Source organism: Lutra lutra, chromosome 4 (genome assembly GCF_902655055.1).
Source record: "Lutra lutra chromosome 4, mLutLut1.2, whole genome shotgun sequence".
NCBI classification, from domain to species: domain Eukaryota; kingdom Metazoa; phylum Chordata; class Mammalia; order Carnivora; family Mustelidae; genus Lutra; species Lutra lutra.
The window spans coordinates 171,030,944-171,051,740 of NC_062281.1; the positions used below are offsets into that span (position 1 = coordinate 171,030,944).

General features: G+C 46.3%; 1 protein-coding gene across 3 annotated transcripts; it reads left to right on the forward strand.

Annotated features, from left to right (window-relative positions):
* Positions 1-610: 610 nt before the first annotated feature.
* Positions 611-17,663, forward strand: TMEM35B (transmembrane protein 35B). Of its 3 annotated transcripts, XR_007127043.1 has the most exons (5): positions 611-757; positions 2,181-2,361; positions 3,314-3,484; positions 12,164-12,171; positions 17,654-17,663. XR_007127043.1 is itself a non-coding variant. In XM_047728557.1 (3 exons), exons 1-3 carry the CDS (start codon positions 650-652, stop codon positions 3,415-3,417), a joined length of 351 nt encoding a protein of 116 aa, XP_047584513.1. In that variant the 5' UTR covers positions 611-649; the 3' UTR covers positions 3,418-4,106. The 3 variants fall into 3 exon arrangements, 2 of the variants coding, with proteins under 2 accessions (XP_047584513.1, XP_047584512.1); XM_047728557.1 differs by lacking the exons at positions 12,164-12,171; positions 17,654-17,663 and having other exon boundaries at positions 2,223-2,361; positions 3,314-4,106; XM_047728556.1 differs by lacking the exons at positions 12,164-12,171; positions 17,654-17,663 and having other exon boundaries at positions 3,314-4,100.
* Positions 17,664-20,797: the final 3,134 nt, after the last annotated feature.

Sequence of the window (20,797 nt, forward strand, 5' to 3'; positions counted from 1 at the left end):
GTCTGAGTTTTCAAACACTTTTCACATTTTAATTTCAGCTGAGGGAAATTCAAGGGAAAATGTATTTTACACAAAGATAGGAAAGAACAATTTATAGCCACTTGTTACTGGTTTATTACTAATGATTCCATTACTTAGTAACAACTATTGAGCTCTTCCATGTGCCAGGCCTTGTGCTAGGCCTGTTCTTCAGAACGAAGAGGCTCATCTGCCTTCACAGATACAGACACTGGGGCCCATGGATGTTAGGTGTCAGCTGGCAAAGCTAGGGAGGCTCAGGCAGGAAGGAAATCCCGGTCTTCTGCGAGGCACGTGCAGATCCTCCTGTTGGACTGACTCTGTACTGGCTGGGAGACAAGAGACTGTCTGAATTCAAAGGGGCCCGTTTAGTCAGTTGAGCCAGTGGGCCTCAGTGTCCCCATCTGTGAGATGGGACTGCCCCACCAGAAAAGAGGGTGGCAACAGCCTCGGGAGGCGAGGAGCGGGAGCTCTGGCGCGGGTCTTCTGCCAGCCCTGGGGAGGAAGGAACCGAGCGGGCGGCAGGGGGCGGGTTCGGCCGGCCCTGCCTTACCTTGCCCAGCCCTGCCCTGCCCTCCCCTCCCGGCCGCGCCCTCTTCCCTCTACTCGCTCCCGCAGGGCCTGGGCGGCCATGGCGCTTGGGCTCGCGGCTCTGCGCGTCCTGCTGGGCGGCTTCTTCGCACTAACGGGGGCAGCCAAGCTTTCGGAGCAGATCTCGGCTCCCGTGTCCCAGCAGATGGTGAGCGGCGGGGCGGGGGCGGCGGGCGGATGGACGCGGGGGCGGCCGCGCGGCGGCGGGTGCTGCGTCTCCCACAGTTACCCCGGCCCTGGCCCCGGCGCCCGGCCAGTCTCCCGCCCGTCTGCCCGCCTGCCCGAGCCGGTGCCCCGCGGACCCGCCTGCCTTCCGGCGAGACGGCGCTGAGCGGGGGGAGAGCACGTCGACTGAGACGGGGGCGCCTTCCTAGGGTGCTCCTCGGAGTCCTGGCTCTTGCCTAGACGGAAGGGGCGGGGCAGATCTTCCAGCAGAGCCCTGGGGCCCCCGCGCAAACCTAGGGCGGGAAGAGGAATGCGTCCGGACTCTGTGGGTGGAAGATAAAATGCAGCGGAGGAGCCAGCACCCTCTCCGTCTCCTCCTCCTCCTTCGCTTGCCAGCGTTCTTGGGAGGGTCGTGAGGAACGGGTTTAGTATTTATTATTCCCCGCTTGGTGGAGTAGGAAAGTCGCCCTGAAGGTGAAGTGTATCTGCTAAAGGTTACACAACTAGTCAAGACGAAGGAGCCAATCTTGGTGCTCTCCTGAATCAGAATCTGGAGAGCCCTTAGCATGGAGGCAGAGAGGAACCTCTACAAGTCCTCCTTCTGTCTCCTGGCTAGTTCCAGACTCCTGAAAAGCTTTCTTGTGGTTATGCCCACCAGTCTCTCCAGCCTCTCAAAAGAGCAGACTTGGATACCCCTGCAGCCTTCCCTCTTCCAGGCCTGGGTTCTGCCCTTCGTTCCTGGTCTAAGATGGTGGATACATCCCCAGAGCCAGACAGCTTAAAGTTTCTTTGTTGTAGCAGAGTAGGGAAGGTAGAGCTGAGGTAGGGAGTAAGGGTGCACGAAAAGGTAGCGGGCCTGTGGGTGGTTGTCATATGGCCCAGATCAGAGCCTGACTCAGCACAATGAACCTCTTTGAGCTCCTTAACTTAAGCTCAGTGTCTACTGCAGTGGGATCCAGGCCCAACATATCATATTCAGAGTGGAATCTGTTGAATAAGCAACAATTAACCTTTCATCCTCTCCCAGCCTCCCAATATTCCCATCATAGTATCCTCAAGAAAATCGGGCCAGGCAGCAAGAAGGAGAAGTTGTGGCATGCCTAACTTCCTGGGTCTTGGAATTTGGGGCTGAGGTCTAGTCCAGTGAGAGTCTGGTGAGAAAACCAGTCCTCCTCTGCACCACCATCTGGCCCTTCTCCTTGGAGTGTAAAGCCTGTTTCCTGATTCCAAAGCTCAGTTCCTCAGGGAGGCCCTCTCCTCTCCAGACTGACCTCAGCCCTGGGCCTGACCTAGCACGGTAGCTCCTTTGTTGGGGGAATTGAGGATGCAGACACAGAAGGCCCCCGTGGAGTGCCCCGGCGGTGGACCCTTGAGTATGGCTGACAGGCATTCCCTGCCGCCCCTAGAAAGCCCTGTTTGTGCAGTTCGCTGAGGTATTCCCGTTGAAGGTGTTCGGCTACCAGCCGGATCCCATGAGCTACCAAGAAGCTGTGGGCTGGCTTGAACTGCTGGCTGGGCTGCTGCTGGTCCTGGGCCCACCGATGCTGCAAGAGATCAGTAACTTGCTTTTGACCGTGCTCATGATGGGTAAGGGGGTGCAACTGCGCTGGGGAATGGGGACTTCTGGCAGAGGGTAATAGAAGATCTGGCTGTTCCCTTTACTGTTGTCACCTTTCTTTTTTTTCTGGAACCAGGAATACTCCCTGCTCTACTATAGTTTCCATGGTCTTTAGACTAGGACAGGGGCTTTTTAAACTTAATATACTATAACATGATTCTATCTCAAACATACTTCCTACCTCACTGATTCATTTGGCTGCAGGGTATCCCCATGGTGAGGATGTCTTGTGACTTAAAAGCCCCTACCCCTCTCTCCTCACCCCTACCCTTGAGGCGAGGGGATGAAGTAGCAGCTGCCATGGAGTTATGTGTCTGGCAGGTGGGAACAGAGAGCAAGGAAACTGGGGCCCCTGAACAGAAAGGCAGAGTATTTCCCTGTGACAGGCAGTTCTAGAGGAACCCCTCCCAGCAGCTCGGCTCACATGAACTGCTGATGTACAATGACAGCTGCTGCTGTCCTTTGAGGTCAGATGTCTTCAGCCTTGTCTGTATCCCCTGGTCTTGTGTCACCATTGCTATCACCATGGCCACCCCTTTCCCAGGCCTTCTTTTCCATCTCTGGAGCTTTCCTCAACTTCAGATCTTTCCCATATCTCCACCACTAACCCCTGGGCCGCCTCCTCTCCAGTAGGATTAAGAAGGGAGAAGGATCAGAAGTCATTCTAAAAGGCCCATCTAGCTACCTCCCCGTCCTACTTGGCAGGCTTGTTCCTCTTTCTCGCCCTCTGAGAGTGGCTACATTAGTTCAAGGGGCCTCTGATTCTTGGTTCTGTTCTCTTCTGGAGGCCAGAGAGATGAGTGCAACTAGTTTAGGGTGTGTGTATGTGTATGTGTGTGTGTTGGGGGGTGGGGGTGTTGAATGGGAGGGTTTGAGCTAGAGAGGGTCAGGGAGCCTCAGGGACCTCACTTTTCATTCCAGGGGCTATCTTCACTTTGGCATCTCTGAAAGAGTCACCGAACACCTACATCCCAGCTATCATCTGTCTGGGGCTCCTGCTGCTGCTGGATATTTGCCAGCTCTGAGTCCAAGCTAAGAAGGTGATCAGACCCACCAGGAAGAAGACTCTTCCAAGTGCATCCAAGGGACATGGTGAAAAACACAGTCTACTTCCTTGTTACCAGTACATCGGGGTTGGCCGGTGTTGAAGTAGACATCTTATCTACCTGACCCTGCTTTCTGTCTTGGACATTTACTGCTCTTTTTAAAAGGATACGTGTTAAACATACTTTCAATAAAAATTGAAAATAAAGAGAAAAGCAATTTAAATCACCCCAGATTTTAATGATGCACTAAAATAACTACTATTAATTCCTTTTAGTAACTGTACCCCTTTATACAGACATTTCTTTATACAGATATTTTTTAATGAAAATGAGACAAAATAAATTATTACCTGCTTTTCAAAACTCATACTGTAACATGATTCCAAGTCTGTTTTACCTCCTTGCTGTTAATGGGTGTATAGTATTCCACTGTACGGATGTACTGTAATGTATTTACTCAAGGCTCCACTGAGGAACATTTAGATTGTCCCCGTGTTTTGGTGTTGCACACTTAACAGTAAACCTTTGCATACTTACTGTCTTTCCTTAGAAGTGAAGAGAGAGGATGGGGAGGGGCAGAGGGAGAGATAGAACCTTAAGCAGGCTCCATCCCCTGCAAGGAGCCCAGCAGGGGGCTTGATCTTGTGACCCTGAGATCACTACCTGAGCTGAAATCAAGAGTGGCCGTGGGATGCCTGGGTGGCTCAGTTGGTTAAGCATCTGCCTTTGGCTCAGGTCATGAACCCAGGGTCCTGGGATGGAGTCCTGCACTGGGCTCCCTGGTCATCAGGGAGCCTGCTTCTGCCTCTGCCTGCTGTTCCCCCTGCTTGTGCTCTGTCTCTGACAAATAAATAAATAAAATCTTAAAAAAAAAAAAAAGACAAAAGGAGTTGGACGCTCAATGGATTCAGGCACCCAGGCATCCCTAGATTACCCCCCTTTTTTTGCTATTGTAAATGTCATAGTAAATCACCCTTGCATACTTACTGTCTTTCCCTAGAAGAGAGAGTGCTGCTTCAAAAGGCACTCACATTTTAAAAATTTTTATGAAATCATTACAATTTACACATTTAGCATGGCAGACTCTTCTGCGTGGGTTCTTAAGCCACATGAAATTCTCCTTCCTAGTCTTTTACCTTGTGCACCTTAGGCGTGCAGAGCTAACAAAGGTGAGCACAGAGTCATCGTTTTACAGGCTCTAAAACTGCCAGCCTTTGGCACCCGGTGTGGTGCTTCCTGGATATCGACATGGAGGCAGAGGACTCCCAACTCCAAGGGATGCCGCATGGTAAAGTGCTTGGAGCCTGGGATGAATCCCAGAGATCCTAGGGGATCAGAACCAGGTGTGTGTGTGTGTGTGTGTGTGTGTGTGTGTGTGTGTGTGTGTGTGAATTATTGAGGGAAAGTGACCATGTTCGAGTCCCTACTATCATATCGTCAACTATCTTCACCTCACTAGGGGCCTTTTGGAAAGTGATAAATGCCTCCCATAATGGAAGATAGGAAAAGAGTTTATTTATGCAACTCTTCTAGCCATCAGCACACAGATCACTTTGGAGGTAGGGACAATGGCTTTTGGGAGCCCACAGGAGTGAAGTCTGTACATTAGTCCATTTCATCTGCACTACAGAATGGTAATTTCCGTTCTGACATGAAGAAATAGGAACCTCAGACAAGTTGTCACCCTTAGGTCTTTTCTTCTTGTGCCTAAGGGTAGAGTGGTTCGATCTAGACTGAGTGTGTGTATGTGTGTATATACATACCCTGGTACATCTGTAGTAGTACGTAAAGATAGTCGTATACGTAAAGTACATATAAAAAATGTGCTTGTGTACATTCACTACATAGAGTGTCAAAATAATCAGGAAGCCTCTTCTTCCACAGAGGTCCAGCGATGACATACCTTCAGTTTCTAGGTTGTGTAATTTGGCTACTTCACAATGATGTCAAAAACTCATGATCTCTCAACTTTCTGCTCTGCTGCTTTTAATGTATTGGCTCCTGCCCTTGGTGTTGCATGGAATACCCATGATGGATTTAGACTAGTAAAGGTTTGTGCACCCTGGTCGGCAATGAACGGAGGGGGTAGATGAAGGTTCCTGCCACTTACTAGCTTATTTGCAAAATATGGGTAATGACAGTAAACACTTCATAGAGTTGCTGGGAGGACTTAGTGAGCTGAAGTGCTTACAGTCCTGCCTGGCACATAATAAGTGCTCAGTAAATGCTATTATTAAATAGCATTTGTTATTAAATAGCCGTTTGTTCTACAGATGAGAAAACGCATTCAGAAGGCTTAAGTGCCTGCCTGTCAGATCTGAGACTAGAATTAAGGCTTGATTGACTCCAGAACCCAACACTTTCCACCGGACCAGCTTCCCAAGTCAAAAGTGGGCAGGGATGACACCCCCTGTTCTCTTTGACAGGGTAAATGGGATGATCTGTCCGATGTGATTCTATCAGCCTTGCTTTCCAGAATTGCCCCTCTGCATGAAAATTCGGAAGCCCAAGAAAGTAGAACCTGGAACCCCTAGGATCCTGGCCTCTTACCATCTCTGCTCCTCCCAGAATGCGACATCAGCCTGTCTCACAGGGCTGTAAGTAAAACCTCTCACAGCTGGCATTAGATCGAGGTCTCCTGTCTAGCACAGTTTGGCCTGTAAGCTGATGAGCAGCTACAGGGCCCCCAGGCGCGGCTGTAGTGCCTGCCCCGCATCTGTGGCCGAGGCAGCGGGCTGGCGGAGCGGCTGGGCCAGCTGGTGTGGAGCAGTTGGGATTGACAGCAGCAGGAGTCTCTTGCTTCCTCAACCCAAGGAGAAGCCAGGCCTCCGGAAATGTGCCCCCCAAACTGCTAACTAACCCTGGAACTTGGTTAGGTCAGCACCATGACATTCAGCTGCAAGGCCTTTCTTATACCTTTCTCTCCTCCACCCTGTGCCCCGGGTCCTCAAAGACGCTCCCTTCTCTTGGGACCCTGCCTGGACCCCACAAACCAGCTCATAGCTGCCGCAGGTGGGCCCCAGCCCCTCCAGCTGTTGGGCCCATTCTTCACGTGGTGTGCTGGGATTAGTTGGCTGATGGGAGGGTCTGAGATGTGTGGGTGGGAGTGGATTCTGCTGTCTCAGCTCCTTAAAGCCAGAGCCCCCAGAGCCCCAGAGATTGCTGCAGCTGCCAGAACAGCAGGAGGTAAGAGAGGACTGATGTGCTGGGATGGCAGGGAAGGTTCACAGTGGGCCAGCTGAGGGCAAGAATTGTAGTGGACAGAGCCAAGAGGGAGGGGGAGAAGAGAATACCCTCAGGGTTCCAGAAAGGACTGCAGCCTCAGAGGTTCAAAGTATAAATTTTGGTATCGGAGGAACTGAGTTTTGGGACACCCTAGGAGGGTGGCGATGCCAAAAATAGGGTTAGGACCTTGGCTTGCGCACTTACCCCCCTTGGGGAAAGAAGAGGAATACGCCCAGATGTCTCTGTGTTGTTTTGTTTGCTCCGGGTGCCTGTGTGGGTGGTGTACACATTCAACTGCCTGCTGCCTGGAGGGGAAGGGATCTAATGGTTATGAAGTGTCTCCCCAGTGTCAGCCACAGCGCTCAGAGTTTTACTTATGTTTCCTCATAATCCTCCCAACAACACTGTGGGGGAGGTATTTTAATCTCCACTTTAAGAGCAGAGAAGCCTGGCTCAGTGAAGCGGAGTAATTTGCCCAAGGTCATATGACAAATAAATGTGTGTATCTAGAATCTGCCTGATTCCTGGGCCTGTGCTCTTTTTTGCTCTGCTGTCCAAAGTTTTGAATCAGACCCAGGACCTCTTTGTGGTCAATTCTGGGTCCAGAGGAAGGGAACAGGCTGTAAAGCCCGAGAGTTGTGGTAAGTTTTCAGTCCTGTGCCAGGGGATCCGGGCAAGCGCCAGGAGAGGACCTTCAGCTACCCAAGTCCAAGGTCACTGTGCAGGGGCCTGTCCTCAGGGTCACTGCATCATAAGCCTGTTCCTCCATCCACGCTTTGTGGAGGCAGGAGGATTGGGCTTTTTCTGGGAAGGATTCTATAGTCCAGTCTGGTTTCTCCAGAACGCTGTTGGCTCAGCCTTGCTTGGGCTTACTGCAGATGCCCATGCCTCCATATTATCCGAACCATACTCCATCTGTGAGGGGCGCTTCCACCCTCTCAGTCACCAAGGCTGGCAATTTCCAAGCTCTCTGGGACTAAGCCTCTTCCTCATTTCCCCGCAGCTTGTCAGCAAGCCCATTCTACTCGAGATGACTCTGGAGTTCATCCCCTATTCTCCATTCCTGGGGCTGCCGGCTCAGCTCAGCCCTCAGCCTCTTTCACGTGGACTTCCTAGCTTCCAGTATCTCCTCCCTGCAAGGACTGAGGTCGAGCGAGGAGGCCGAGGGAAGGTTAGTATGGAGGGCTGCTTCTGTGGCTAGCCTCCGCCCTGACCTCTCTTCCGCCCAAGGTCTGAGATGAACGGCAGTGTTGGGGACCCGGGTGTCCGCGGGTGTAGCCCCTGGGATGACCCTGCTCGCTTCATCGTGGTGCCCGCGGCCTACACCTTGGCTCTGCCTGGGGCTGCCGGCCAATGTGGCCGCCCTGGCGGTGTTCGTCCGCAGCGGCCGGCGCCTGGGTCAGGCCCTGCGGCTCTACCTGCTCAACTTGGCCCTGGCTGACGTGCTCTTCACGCTCACGCTGCCGCTCTGGCTCACCTACTACCTGGGCCCGGCCCACTGGCCCTTCCCCGAGGCCGCCTGCTGCGCGGCTAGGGCCGCCTACTACGTGGCCATCTACGCGGCCGTGGCCTTCGCCACGCTCATCAGCTTGTGCTGCTGCGGCTCGGTCCGCGGGCCCCGGCCCAGGGCCGCCTGCTACCGGCGCGCGCCGCCTGCGCCGCAGCCTGGCTGGCGGGCCTGGCCTGTGCTGCGCCTTCGCTGGCCGCGCCGCACGCGCTGCACCCCGGGCCAGGGGGCGCCGCTCGGTGCCTGGAGCACGGCTGGGCTCGCGCCGGCCTGGCCCACGCCACCGTGGCCTTCTTCGCTGCCGCCTTCCTGCTGGTGCTCGCGGCCTACGTGAGTCTGGCGCGGGCGCTAGCCGCGCCCTCGGGTCCCGGCCGGGTCCCCGCCGGCCCGCACCGGCGCGCGGCCAGGACCATGGTGCTGGGGCTCTTGCTGGTGTTCGCCCTCTGCCTGGCGCCCTACCACCTGCTGCTGGCGCCCTGGGTGGCCGGGCGGGAGGGCGCGGCGGGCAGCGACGGCTTTGGGTGCCGCGCCGCGTCCACCCTCGACGTCCTGCACGCCCTCCGCCTGGCGCTGTTGAGCCTCAACAGCTGCCTGGACCCGCTCATCTACTGCTTTTCAGTGCGCCGCGTCCGCCAGGACTGCTGGGTGCTGGGCTGTCGTCCGGAGCTGGGAGCGCGCGGCGCGCACGCAGCCTCGCTGGCCGCCTCCTGGTGAGGCCCTGGCCTCCCACGCCTGCGGCACCCCTGCCACCCTGTGCGTCGGATACCGGGTGGAGGAAGCCCTCGAAAGGACCCAGATTCCGATCCTGACTCAACCATGGGCTAGCTGCCTCGCCAAAGGCTCCGGGCTCCCTGATGACAAGGAGATAGAACAGTCTTTGCCACGCGAATATTCCCTAGACGTTGGCATCTTTTGGATAGAGATAATATGCGGTGATCTGGCTCCTTCGTCCTGCTCAGCATTCTCTCATCTCCCTCTCTTTGTCCTCTGCCACCTCTGCCCCTCTCCGTGGGTTTAGTCACCTTCTCAGTCCCTGGAACAGACCAGTTCCCCTCCTTCAAGGCCTTTGCACCTGACTTTCCCAGGAATGACGCCCCTCTTTCTCCTTCACCAAGTTAATTCCTCTTCATCCTCACGTCCACAAAAGTAACGCTTTATAGGGAAACCCTTCTTGACTAGCAACACACATGCGAGCACACACAAGATTTTTGGGTTAGATCTGATTGTTCCTTCATAGCTATTTTCACAATTGTAGTCAAGCAATTAAATTTTTTAAGACTTTTTAAAATTTATTTGATAGAGATCACAAGTAGGCAGAGGCACGCAGAGAGAGAGAGGAAGGGAAACAGGCTCCCCGCTGAGCAGAGAGCCCGATGCGGGGCTCGATGCCAGGACCCTGGGATCATGACCTGAGCCGAAGGCAGAGGCTTCAACCCACTGAGCCACCCAGGCACCCCTGTAATCAAGCAATTAAGTGGGTAATTCATTTTTTCCCCTTTTAACTTGCCAGAATTTATTTATGTTGATCCAGAAGAAGGTGCCATTTTTGTAGAGCCAGAAAGGTTGAATATTGGCCGTTGTTCTTCCAGCCCAACTTAATAAATTCCGTGTATACCCTATTCACTACTGTATCCCCTCTGCTTGCTACTGTGTCTTGCACACAGTAAGACCTCAGTATATAAGGTGAATGAATGAAACCTGGAAATTATTAGCTTAAAATGCTCAAGGACTCACTCAGAAATTCCAGATTGCTAGATTTTCCTCAAGTTTTTTTTTTTTTGGATTCTCCAAGCTTGTATTACCTGGATTCATTCTTAACTCAGTCTTGATGATTGCTTCTCTTTTTCTGTTGTTAGATACCTGCAATTCTGCTCTCACCTCCACTATGCCAAGACTCCTGTGCCAAGACTGGTGGTAACCAAGCTGGAGATCTATCCTGCTATTAGCTGGGACAAGGATCGGCCAGAATTGCTACCTTCTGCTTCAGCTGAACTGGGACTCTGTTAATGCGTGCAAATCCCTGCCAATGTCACCAGCCACCAGTGTTTTCCCTTCACATGCCTTGCCGACTCAGCAGTTGGCTTCAGTTGGGGAAGGGAGCCACTCCCACTTCTCAGCCATGTTACTAGAGGCCCCACAGCAGGACTGCTTGGCTCTCAAGGAGTTTAGAACTCATGAGCGAGAGCCACATGTTCATGTTGCCAAGTGGCTGGGTCAGGAAGGGCCCCCCAATGAGCTACCGGGTCTTACTTCTGAATTTGCCTTCTAGTAATAACATTTGATAAATTCCTTTTTTTCTTTTGATAAGTTACCTTTCGTCGGTCCCTTACTCCTTCTTTACATTTTTTTCTTTTACATTTTAAAAGTAATACATGTTTGAAAATAAATTCAAAGCATAGAAAAATGTGAAATAGAAAGTAAAGTTCCCCTAGTGGTAGCCATTGTTCATTTTTTTCTTGTGTGGATCTTTCTAGATTATATATTAATAGTCTTCACAAACCCACAAATGTGATAGTATTATAAGACTCTTCCTCATTTAATAATTTTTCCTCATTTAATAATTTTGTACATCTCTTTATATCTTTTTACAATAATTATATTTTGTACATCTACCTCATTCTTTTTGATAGATGCAGAGTATTCATTTTACTCAATTGGTTCACTGTTGCTGGACACTTCTTTTCATTTTTTCCTTCTGTAAATGATGCAAATGTCCACAAATCTTTGCATACTTGTAAATCTGTAGAATAAATTCCTGGCAATGAAATTGCTGTGTCAAGGAGTATGTGTGCACTTAAGCTGTTTATTTACATCATCTAATTACCACCAGAAATGCCGCACCAATTACACACCCATCAACAGTTCATTATAGTCCCTGTTTTACCACACCCTTACCGGAACTGGGTATTGTTACTGGCACTCTCTGAAATCTGGACACCTGTTTGCATAACAACTATGATCATGGGTACTTTTTTCTCTTTTTCCTAGAAGGATGCTCAGTCTCCTCCATATTTATTTGAAACCTGGTGGGGGTGGGAGTGCGAAGGAAAGGGTGTCACCTAAGACATCATACCAGCCAAATCTTAGCCTATCTTGCTTTTTGGAAGAATTAAACAGAAGAACAAATGAGACCCCAAAAGCACACTGGTAGGTCTGTAATTATTAGAGAGATCTCCTTTGGGGATTACGTTGGTTCATTCCATGCAATGGGGACCAGTATCCGGGCCAAGGTCAGGAGGCAGCGTTAGCCCACGTCATGAATTCACTTGCTCTGGTGGGATGAATTGCTCAGCCTGGGGGTCCATGAGAAACGATCTGGTGTCCCACATTAGGGCCGGCTGAGTCTCCTAAGGCTGAATTTGATTCTGTCCAAGTAAAAAATGAAACTTTATGGCCTTATCCATCCCTGTGGTCTTGTACTACCTTGCTTTTAATGTGACTTTTCCTGTAGTAAAGTAGTCAGTTTCCTTTGGGAAATGTCTAACTTAGTCTTCTGTGTCTTACCTGGGGAAAAATAATTTGAGACTTGATTGCCTCTGGAAGGTCAGACCTGATGGAAAGACACTGTCTAGAGTTACAGTGTGTGGGGATCATCTTCTTTCCTCCTTTTCCTCCTTCTGTCGACTCAGGAGAGTGGGACGTCGGGTGAGGACCCAGAGGCAAAGAGCTGGAGGGATGAAGTACAGTCTGCAGTCCTTTTGGATTATTATTATTATTTTTTAAAGATTTTATTTATTTATTTGGCAGAGAGAAATCACAAGTAGGCAGAGAGGCAAGCAGAGAGAGAGGAGGAAGCAGGCTCCCTGCCAAGAAGAGAGCCCGATACGGGGCTCGATCCCAGGACCCTGGGATCATGACCTGAGCCGAAGGCAGAGGCTTTAACCCACTGAGCCACCCAGGTGCCCCTCCTTTTGGATTATTAATCCCCTTACTTATTCCAGATCTTCAAGGATTTGACCTAAGTCCCTCCCTCAACCCAGAATGGAGAAGAAGGGAGCCCAGTTTGGTTCGTCTTTGATTAGATGCTGGACATCCCCTTTCTCCAGGATCTGGGGAAAACTCATCTGCCAGGTGTTTTCAATAGCTATTAATTAATATGCCCTAGACTCCCTCTACCTCTTGCAGGCCAGGAATGCCCAATCCCTGGCCCTACCCACCTAGGCCCTTTGGTGTGGCAGTCCAAACATGGTACCAAGAAGTTGCTGCTGACACAGAAAGAATCAATCTCCCCTTCTCTGCTGGACCCCACTCTCCCTCAGCTTAATCACAGTCTAGATCTCTGAACCCAGCCTAACCGCATTCCTGTCCTTGGCCAGGGCTGGTCCAGGTTCTTGGCTCTGCATACACCTGGCTGGGCCCCTTGACCAGCTCTGCAGTCTCTGTGACCTTACCTGTTCCCACTTGAGTCTTTACCTCCAACCCAGCTCTTTTGGCCTCTGTGGGGAAGCTCATTAGGTTTTACCTTAATTTCTCTCTCTGTCTTCAGGCCTCAAAGTGCTCTCTCTGGAACTGATGCTTTCCCCTGACATCTATTTCCCTTTCCTCTAACTCTAGAAGGATAGTGTTTTCCCCCCTGTGGCTGCAGCTATCCTTTAAAAAAAAATTAATTAATTAATTTATTTGCAGCGTTTCAAGATTCATTGTTTAGATACAGCACTAGTGCTCCACGCAATACATGCCCTCCCTAATACCCACCACCAGAGTCACCCATCCCCCCACCTCCCTCCCCTCCAAAACCCTCAGTTTGTTTCTTGGAGTCCACAGTCTCTCATGGTTCATCTCCGCCTCTGATTTGCCCCAATTCACTTTTCCTTTCCTTCTTCCAATGTCCTTCATGTTATTCCTTATGCTCCACAAGTAAGTGAAACCATATGGTAATTGACTTTCTTTGCTTGACTTATTTCACTCAGCATAATCTCCTCCACTCCCACCCAGGTTGATGCAAAAGTTGGGCATTCATCCTTTTTGATGGCTGAGTTATATTCCATTGTATATATGGACCACATCTTCTTTATCCATTGGTCTGTTGAAGGGCATCTCGGCTCTTTCCAGTTTGATGATTGTGGCCATTGCTGCTATGAACATTGGGGTACATAGGGCCCTTCTTTTAACTACACCTGTATCTTTGGGGAAAATACCCAGTAGTGCAGTGGCTGCAACTATCCTTTACTGATCCTGAAACCGCCTCCTTGGACTTCATTCCAGCTTTAGGAACTACAACCCTCTTCCCACAACAAGCACCTGCAGGGCTTTCCCAGTTCTGCCTTTCCTGCTGTTGGCGTGGCATATGCCCACCACCTATGCATATAGAGACATATTGACATAAAATCTGCTTCCTCACTCCTAATTCTTAGTGAGCACTAGTCTAGTTCTGAAATGTACTTGTGGTTGGGGTGTTGGGTTCACATTGGCCCTTGGCATTTGTGGAGTGCTGGGCAAAGGTACAAATAGGGACTCACATACTATTACATCTAAATATTTAAAAGTTGTGAATTAGGTAATCTCTACACCCAATGTGAGGCTTGAACTTAGACAACCCTGAAATCAAGAGTCGCGTTCTCTTCTGACTGAGCCAACCAAAGCTAATGCATTGTTAAATAAAATGTGTTCCATTCTCCTATTTTAACAAATATAACTTCATAATGACAGGATAGGAAAATATGTTTTAAGTTGTAATTTTTAAGGACTGAAAGCCAACAAATTATAAAAAGTGAATGAATTAAATTTGACATATTATATTTAAACACTGTGTTTGAGTCTTGTATAAGACATTATTGTCATAGAAAATATAAAATTTTTAATTTAATTTCTTGCTTGGAGTTCTTTCAGCTTTTTGGATCAATGGCTTTGTAGAGCTCATCATATTGGGACAAGGTTTGGTCATTGTTTCTTAAAATCATTTTGTGTCCTTTTCCCATTTTTCTGGGATTCCAACTGCAGGTGTATTTAATGACTTTAAATTGTTCTATTGAGTCTGTTTATTTTTCCCAGTCTCTTTTTTCCCCTCTCTGTTCTTCATTTTGAATAATTTTTATTGTGTGTCTTCAACTTCACTGATCTTTTTTCTCCAGCGTCTAACTTGCTATTAATCCCATCCTTTTTCACATTGTAGTTTTATGTCTAGAAATTCCATTTGGTTATTTTAAAATCTTGACTTTCATTTCTCATTATGTTCATACTTTCCTCTAAGTTACTAAGTATATTTAACATAGTATGACAGTTATTTAAAGTCCTTTTTTGCAAATTCTATCATCTTTCTTATTTATGACCTTTGTTTCTATTTACTAATTTTTTCTTTTTTTTCCTAAGATTTTTAGAATTTATTTTACAAAGAGAGCACAAGTAGGGGTAGTGGCAGGCAGAGGGAGAGGGAGAAGCAGGGTCCCAAAGTGGAGCTTGATCCCAGGACTCCAGGATCATGACCTGAGCTGAAGGCAGATGCTTAATCAACTGAGCCACCTAGGTGCCCCTAATTTTTTTCCTTTGATTATAGGTCACATTTTCCTGATTATTGTCATTTCTGTTATTTTTTTGTTGGACTTGGGCATTGTGAAAGTTATGCTATTGGGTTTTGGTGTCTTCCTCTAAAAACTGTGGATTTTGTTTTATAAGATAGCTAAGTAACTTTCAGATTATATTGATCCTTTTGAGTCTTATATTTATAAGTTTTATCAGGGCTAGTTTGAAGTAGCCTTTACTCTAGGGATAATTGAGCCATACTACCAGTGCATAATCCTCCTGAGATCATAGTGAATACCATGAATGCTCAATGACGACTCTCCACTCTGGTTTGTCAGAGCTCAAATATTCTCCCAATCTTGTGGAACTTTGATGATTTTTTCAGCTTGCCAACTACTTATGTGTTCTTTGCCCTGTCTTCTGGTGTTCACTTTTGTGTGAAAGGCTTGGATATCAGCATAAACTGAAGGAGACCCTAAGCAGATTTCTAGAGCTCTTTTCCATCAGAATTCCTCTTATTTGCAGCTACCTCAGGTTCCATGAATCCCAATTTCTGTTCTCTTCAACTAAACAAGATTTCCACACTCTTCTTGGGATCTTCTATTCTGCATTATGGTCCAGAGTGTATCCCCAGGCAGATAGCTGATGAATTTACTGGGCTCACTATGCTTGTTTTCCTCTTCTCAGATTCACAGTGTACTATTTGTTAATGTATTTGTTAATGTATGAAAGCAGTTGTTTCTTAGTTATTTTGGTGGAAAGGTGAGCATAATCCCTATTACTCTGTCATTTTCAGAAGAAAAAGTTCAGACAGACACTGCTTTAAGATAGTGTGTAACTGGGCCAAAAATAGACAACTAGCTTGGTGGAATAGAATAGAGTGGGAGAAACAGGTCCAGACAAGTACAGTTCCTGATTTATACTTAAAATACCTCAGTGGAGGTAAAGGGAGGGCTTTTAAATAGATGATATAGGAGAAAATTAATCTTGATTCCTACCTCACACCATACCTAAAATTTAACTGGAGATGAAGCACAGACCTACATGTGAAAGGCAAAATTATGAAGCTTCTAAAAGAAGTAGGGTGAGAATATCTTCCCAGCCTTAAGGTAGGCAAAGATTTCTTAAATAAGGCATAAGAGGGACGCCTGGGTGGCTCAGTTGGTTAAGCAGCTGCCTTCAGCTCAGGTCATGATCCCAGCGTCCTGGGATCGAGTCCCACATCGGGCTCCTTGCTTGGTGGGGAGCCTGCTTCTCCCTCTGCCTCTGCCTGCCATTCTGTCCGCCTGTGCTCGCTCTCTCTCCCTCTCTCTCTGACAAATAAAAAAAAAATAAGGCATAAGAATAACTATAAAAGAAATAATGATGATTCTTTTTTTAAAGATTTATTTATATATTTCAGAGAAAGAGAGAATGTGAGTGGGGAGAGGGCAAAATGAGAGGGAGAGAATCACAAGCACGCTCCCCACTGAGCATGGAGCCTGATGTGGGACTCAATCTGGATGCTGAGATCATGACCAGATCAAGACCAAGAGTCCAGTGCTTGACTGATTGAACCACCCAGACACCTCAGTAATATATTTTTTTTTAGTTTTTATTTGAGTTGAGTTGACATACAAAATTACATTAGTTTCAGGAGTACAACAGTAATTCAACAAGTCTATATGTTGTTCTCTGCTCACAAATGTAGCTACCATCTGTCACCATACAAGCCTATTGCAGCATCATTGACTATATTCCCTATGTTGTGCCTTTTTTCCCTATGACTTATCCATTCCATAACTGGAAGCCTATATCTTCCTTTCCTCTTCACCCATTTTTGCTCATCCCCCGCCTCCTTACCTCTGGTAACCATCAGTTTGTTCTCTGTATTTATAAGTTTGCCTATGCTTTTTGTTTGTTTATTCATTTGTTGTTGTTGTTGTTGTTTTAGATCCCAAATATGTGTGAAATCATATGGTATTTGTCTTTCTCAGTCTGACTTATTTCACTTAGCATAATACCCGCTAGGTTCACCCATGTTGTTGCAAATGGCATGATCTCATCCTTTTCCATGGCTGCGTGAAAGGATGGTAATTTGACTTCATTATAATTACAAACTTCTCTTCAACAAATGACAAAATTAAGAAAGTGTGAAGACAAACCACAGACTTTTAGAGAATATTTGCAATACATAATTTGGAAAAAGCACTCTTAACGAATACATAATGAATCCCTTTAAATCAATAATTTAAAAAAAGACTGACAACTCAAGTTTTAAAAAGACAAAAATCTCAAACAGGCTGTTCACAAAAGAGTATATCCAAGTGGCTAATAAACCTTTGTAAAAGTGTTTGACATCATTATCTTTCAGGTGAAGTCAAATTAAGGCTCCAATGAGATACCATCTCCTACTTACACAATTTTAGAATGGCTAAAATTAAAAAAAAAACTGACAAGTTCAAGTTGTTGAAGATGTAGAGAAACTAGACGTCTTATACATTGCTCATTGGTAGTATAACTTTATATAAACATTTAGAAAACTGTTTGGCAGCATATACTAAAGCTAAACAAACATGTGTTGCGTGATTATAAACTCAGCTCCTCCGTATATGCCCAAGAGAAATGCATGCATATGTCCACTAAAAGATATACATGTAGCACATTCATAGCAGCATTTTCTTTGCCCAGATTGGAAGCAAACTAAATGTTAGTTAAGAGTAGAATAAACTATGATGTAGTCATATCTGGGATATTAAATAGCTATGAAAAAGATTTAACCTCATTCAATAACATGGATGAATCTTACAGTTATAAAGTTGAGCAAAAGAGTCAGTTACAGGGCCGCTTGGGTGGCTCAGTGGGTTAAGCCTCTGCCTTCAGCTTGGGTCATGGTCTTGGGGTCCTGGGATTGAGCCCTGCATTGGGCTCTCTGCTCAGCGGTGGGCCTGCTTCCCCCACCCTCTGCCTGCCTCTCTGCCTCCTTATGATCTCTCTCTCTGTCAAATAAATAAATAAAAATACTTAAAAAAAAAAAAGAGTCAGGGGCCTCCTGGGTGGCTCAGTGGGTTAAAGCCTTTGTCTTCAGCTTGGGTCATGATCTTGGGGTCCTGGGATCAAGCCCCGCATGGGGCTCTGCTCAGCAGGGAGCCTGCTTCCATCTCTCTCTGCCTGCCTCTCTGCCTATTTGTGATCTCTGTCTGTCAAATAAATAAATAAAATCTTAAAAAAAAAAGTCAGATACAAAAAGTTACACTCTGTATGGTTCTATTTTTACTTAAAGTACAGGCAAATCTGCCTATTTTTAATCAGATTATTGTGGTTTTTTGGTGTTGAATTGCGTTAAGTTCTTTATATATTTTGGATAATATTTTGGATATTAACGCCTTATCAGGTATGTCACTTGCAGATATCTTCTCCCATTCAGTAGGTTGTATTTTGTTTTGTTTATTGTTTCCTTTGCTGCACAGAAGCTTTTCATTTTGTGATAATTATTTTTTACTTCCCTCATCTCATAGTTCCCAACATGTAATACAAGCTTGAGGATTCTGAGAAGATGGCAGAGGAAGAATCACCAGGAATCTGTCTCCCCTTTGAGAAGACAATTGCACTGGTAAAATCTGTCTGATGTAACTGTTTTGGAACGCTGAAGTCTATTGAAGCTTTGTAACTTCTGGGGGGGAACTTATGATGGTTAATTGTGGTTAATTTTTGTCACTTCCAGCACTTAGTACAATAGCACCATCCCCTCCCCCTCAGCTACATGGCAGACAGCTGTGCACATGTTCTAGGAGCAAGTTGCACACAGTACATGGGAGATAGGGTAGGTAACAATGATTCTGTCACCCAAATATATGGGATCTGTGCTTTGATCGCTAATTGTTGCTTCTGGTCAAAGAGGTGCGGACAAAGAGATGGGCAGTTATTGTTGTTGGACCTGTTCACCACCTCCCCCCCAACCCTACTGTTGTTGGAAACACATCTCCTCTACTGAAGTGATTTGCAGGTGAGTTAAAGGCCTGAGTCTCTTTTTCCTCTTTCACTTTTTGCTTTTCCCTTTTGGGGAGCCAGACATTAAACATTAGAACATTCAAAAGCAACTACATATACAGAGAAAATTAGAAAGTGACCACACTTGCCCAGAGAAAGGATCAGTAAAAACCTAAGAAGACATTAAGCTTACACCTCAGTCTGATCCTCAGCACTGAGACAGCCTAAAACAAACAAACGAACAAACAAACAAACACAACCCCCAGTAAATAAAAGCATAATAAAACCCAGCAAACCCTGGGGAAGAGGGAGACTTTGATTTCCTGTTACCACAATATTAGATTCAAATTTCTTGTGTTAAACAAAAACTGCCAAAGCACACAAAGAAACAGCAAAGTGTGGCCCATTCAAATAAAGAAAAATAAGCCACCACAAACTGTCCCTGAAAAACACCTAATGGCAGATCTACTAGATAAAGACTTTAAAACAACTGTCTTAAAGATGCTCAAAGAACTAAAGAAATATGTAGAGAAAGTAAAGAAAAAGATGTATGAATAAATGAAATAACAATAAAGAGGTAGAAGACCTAAAAGAAACCCAGAAGAAATTCTGGAGATGAAAGGTACACTAACTGAAATGAAAAATTCTAGAGGGATTCAAAAGAAGATGTAAGGAGGCAGAAAAAAGAATTGAAAGCTTGAAGATAGGACATTTGGAAATCATTATTATTTTTAAAGATTTTTTTTTGACAGATAGATACACAGTAAGAGAGGGAACACAAGCAGAGGGAGTGGGAGAGGGAGAAGCAGGCTTCCTGCTGAGCAGGGAGCCCATGCAGGGCTCTATCCCAGGACCCTGGGATCATGCCCTGAGCCAAAGGCAGACACTTAACTGACTGAACCACCCAGGCACACTGGACAATGGAGATTACTGAGGATGAGAAACAGAAAAAAGAGATAAAAGAAAAGTGAACAGAATTTCAGGGATCTGTGGGATATAAACAGGTGGACCAACGTAGGTATCCTGGGAGTCTTAGAAAGACTAGAGAGAGAGAAATGAGCAGAGAGAGTATTTGAGGAAATAATGGGTGAAAAATCCCCAAATTTACTGAAAGACATGAATATAAATATCCTGGAAGCTCAATGAATCCAAGTAAAATGAATCCACAGAGACCCACACTAAGGCATATTGTAATCAAACATCCAAAAGACAGACATTCTTGAAAGCGGCAAGAGAGTTGTAAATATCATATACGAAGAATTGTCAATAAGATTATCAGATTTTGCAGAAGATTTGCAGGCTGGAAAGTGGCCAATATATTCAAAGGGATAAAAGAAAAAAAATCTGTCAATCAAGAACCCTATATTGACAAAACTGTCCTTCAAAAATGAGGGAGAAATTAAGAGATTCTCAGATAAAAGCTGAGGGTATTGGTGGCCACTAGGCCTGTCCTACAAGACAGGTGGAGTCCTGCAAAGTGAAATGAAAAGACACAGTAGACAGTAACTTATTTAAAGTTGTATGAAGAAATAAAGATGCCAGGAAATGTAAATACATAGGCAATTATAAGCACTAGTATTATTGATGCAATGGTTTGTAATTGTATTTTTTATTAATTTTCTACATGGTTTAAAACACACTAATACACTTATTTATTTTTTTAAAAAAGACTTAATTTTTTAGAGAGAGGAAGAGAGAGAAGGGGGAGGGGCAGAGGGAGAGAAAGAACCTTAAGCAACTCCGTGTTTAGCATGGAACCCATGTGGGACTTGACCCCATGACACTGAGATTGTGACCTGAGCCAAAACCAAGAGTTGGATGCTCAACTGGCTGAGCCCCCTGGGTGCCCCAAACACTAATACATTTAAAGAAAAAAATTATTAATGTAAATCTTGTATTACTATAACTTTGGTTTGTAACTCCAATTCTTGTTTTTTACATAATTTAGGGTACTAATGCACTCATTCATTTATGTTTTGGGGCACATAGTGTATAAAAAAGCAATTTTGTGACCTCAGCAACCAAAAGGGGTGGGGGACAGAGCTATAAAGGAGCAGTTTTTGTGTGTTATTGAATATAAGCTGGTATAAATACAAATTAGAGTGTTATAACTTCAGGATGTTAAATGTAATCCCCATGGTAACCACAAAGAAAATAGCTCTAGAATATACACAAAAGGAAATGAAAAAGAAATCTAAA

Coding starts and splice junctions, on each gene's coding strand:
- TMEM35B (XM_047728556.1), top strand. CDS start 650: ATGGCGCTTGGGCTCGCGGCTCTGCGCGTCCTGCTGGGCGGCTTCTTC. Junction 758..2,180: donor CTCCCGTGTCCCAGCAGATG/GTGAGCGGCGGG, acceptor TGCCGCCCCTAG/AAAGCCCTGTTTGTGCAGTT. Junction 2,362..3,313: donor TTTGACCGTGCTCATGATGG/GTAAGGGGGTGC, acceptor TTTTCATTCCAG/GGGCTATCTTCACTTTGGCA.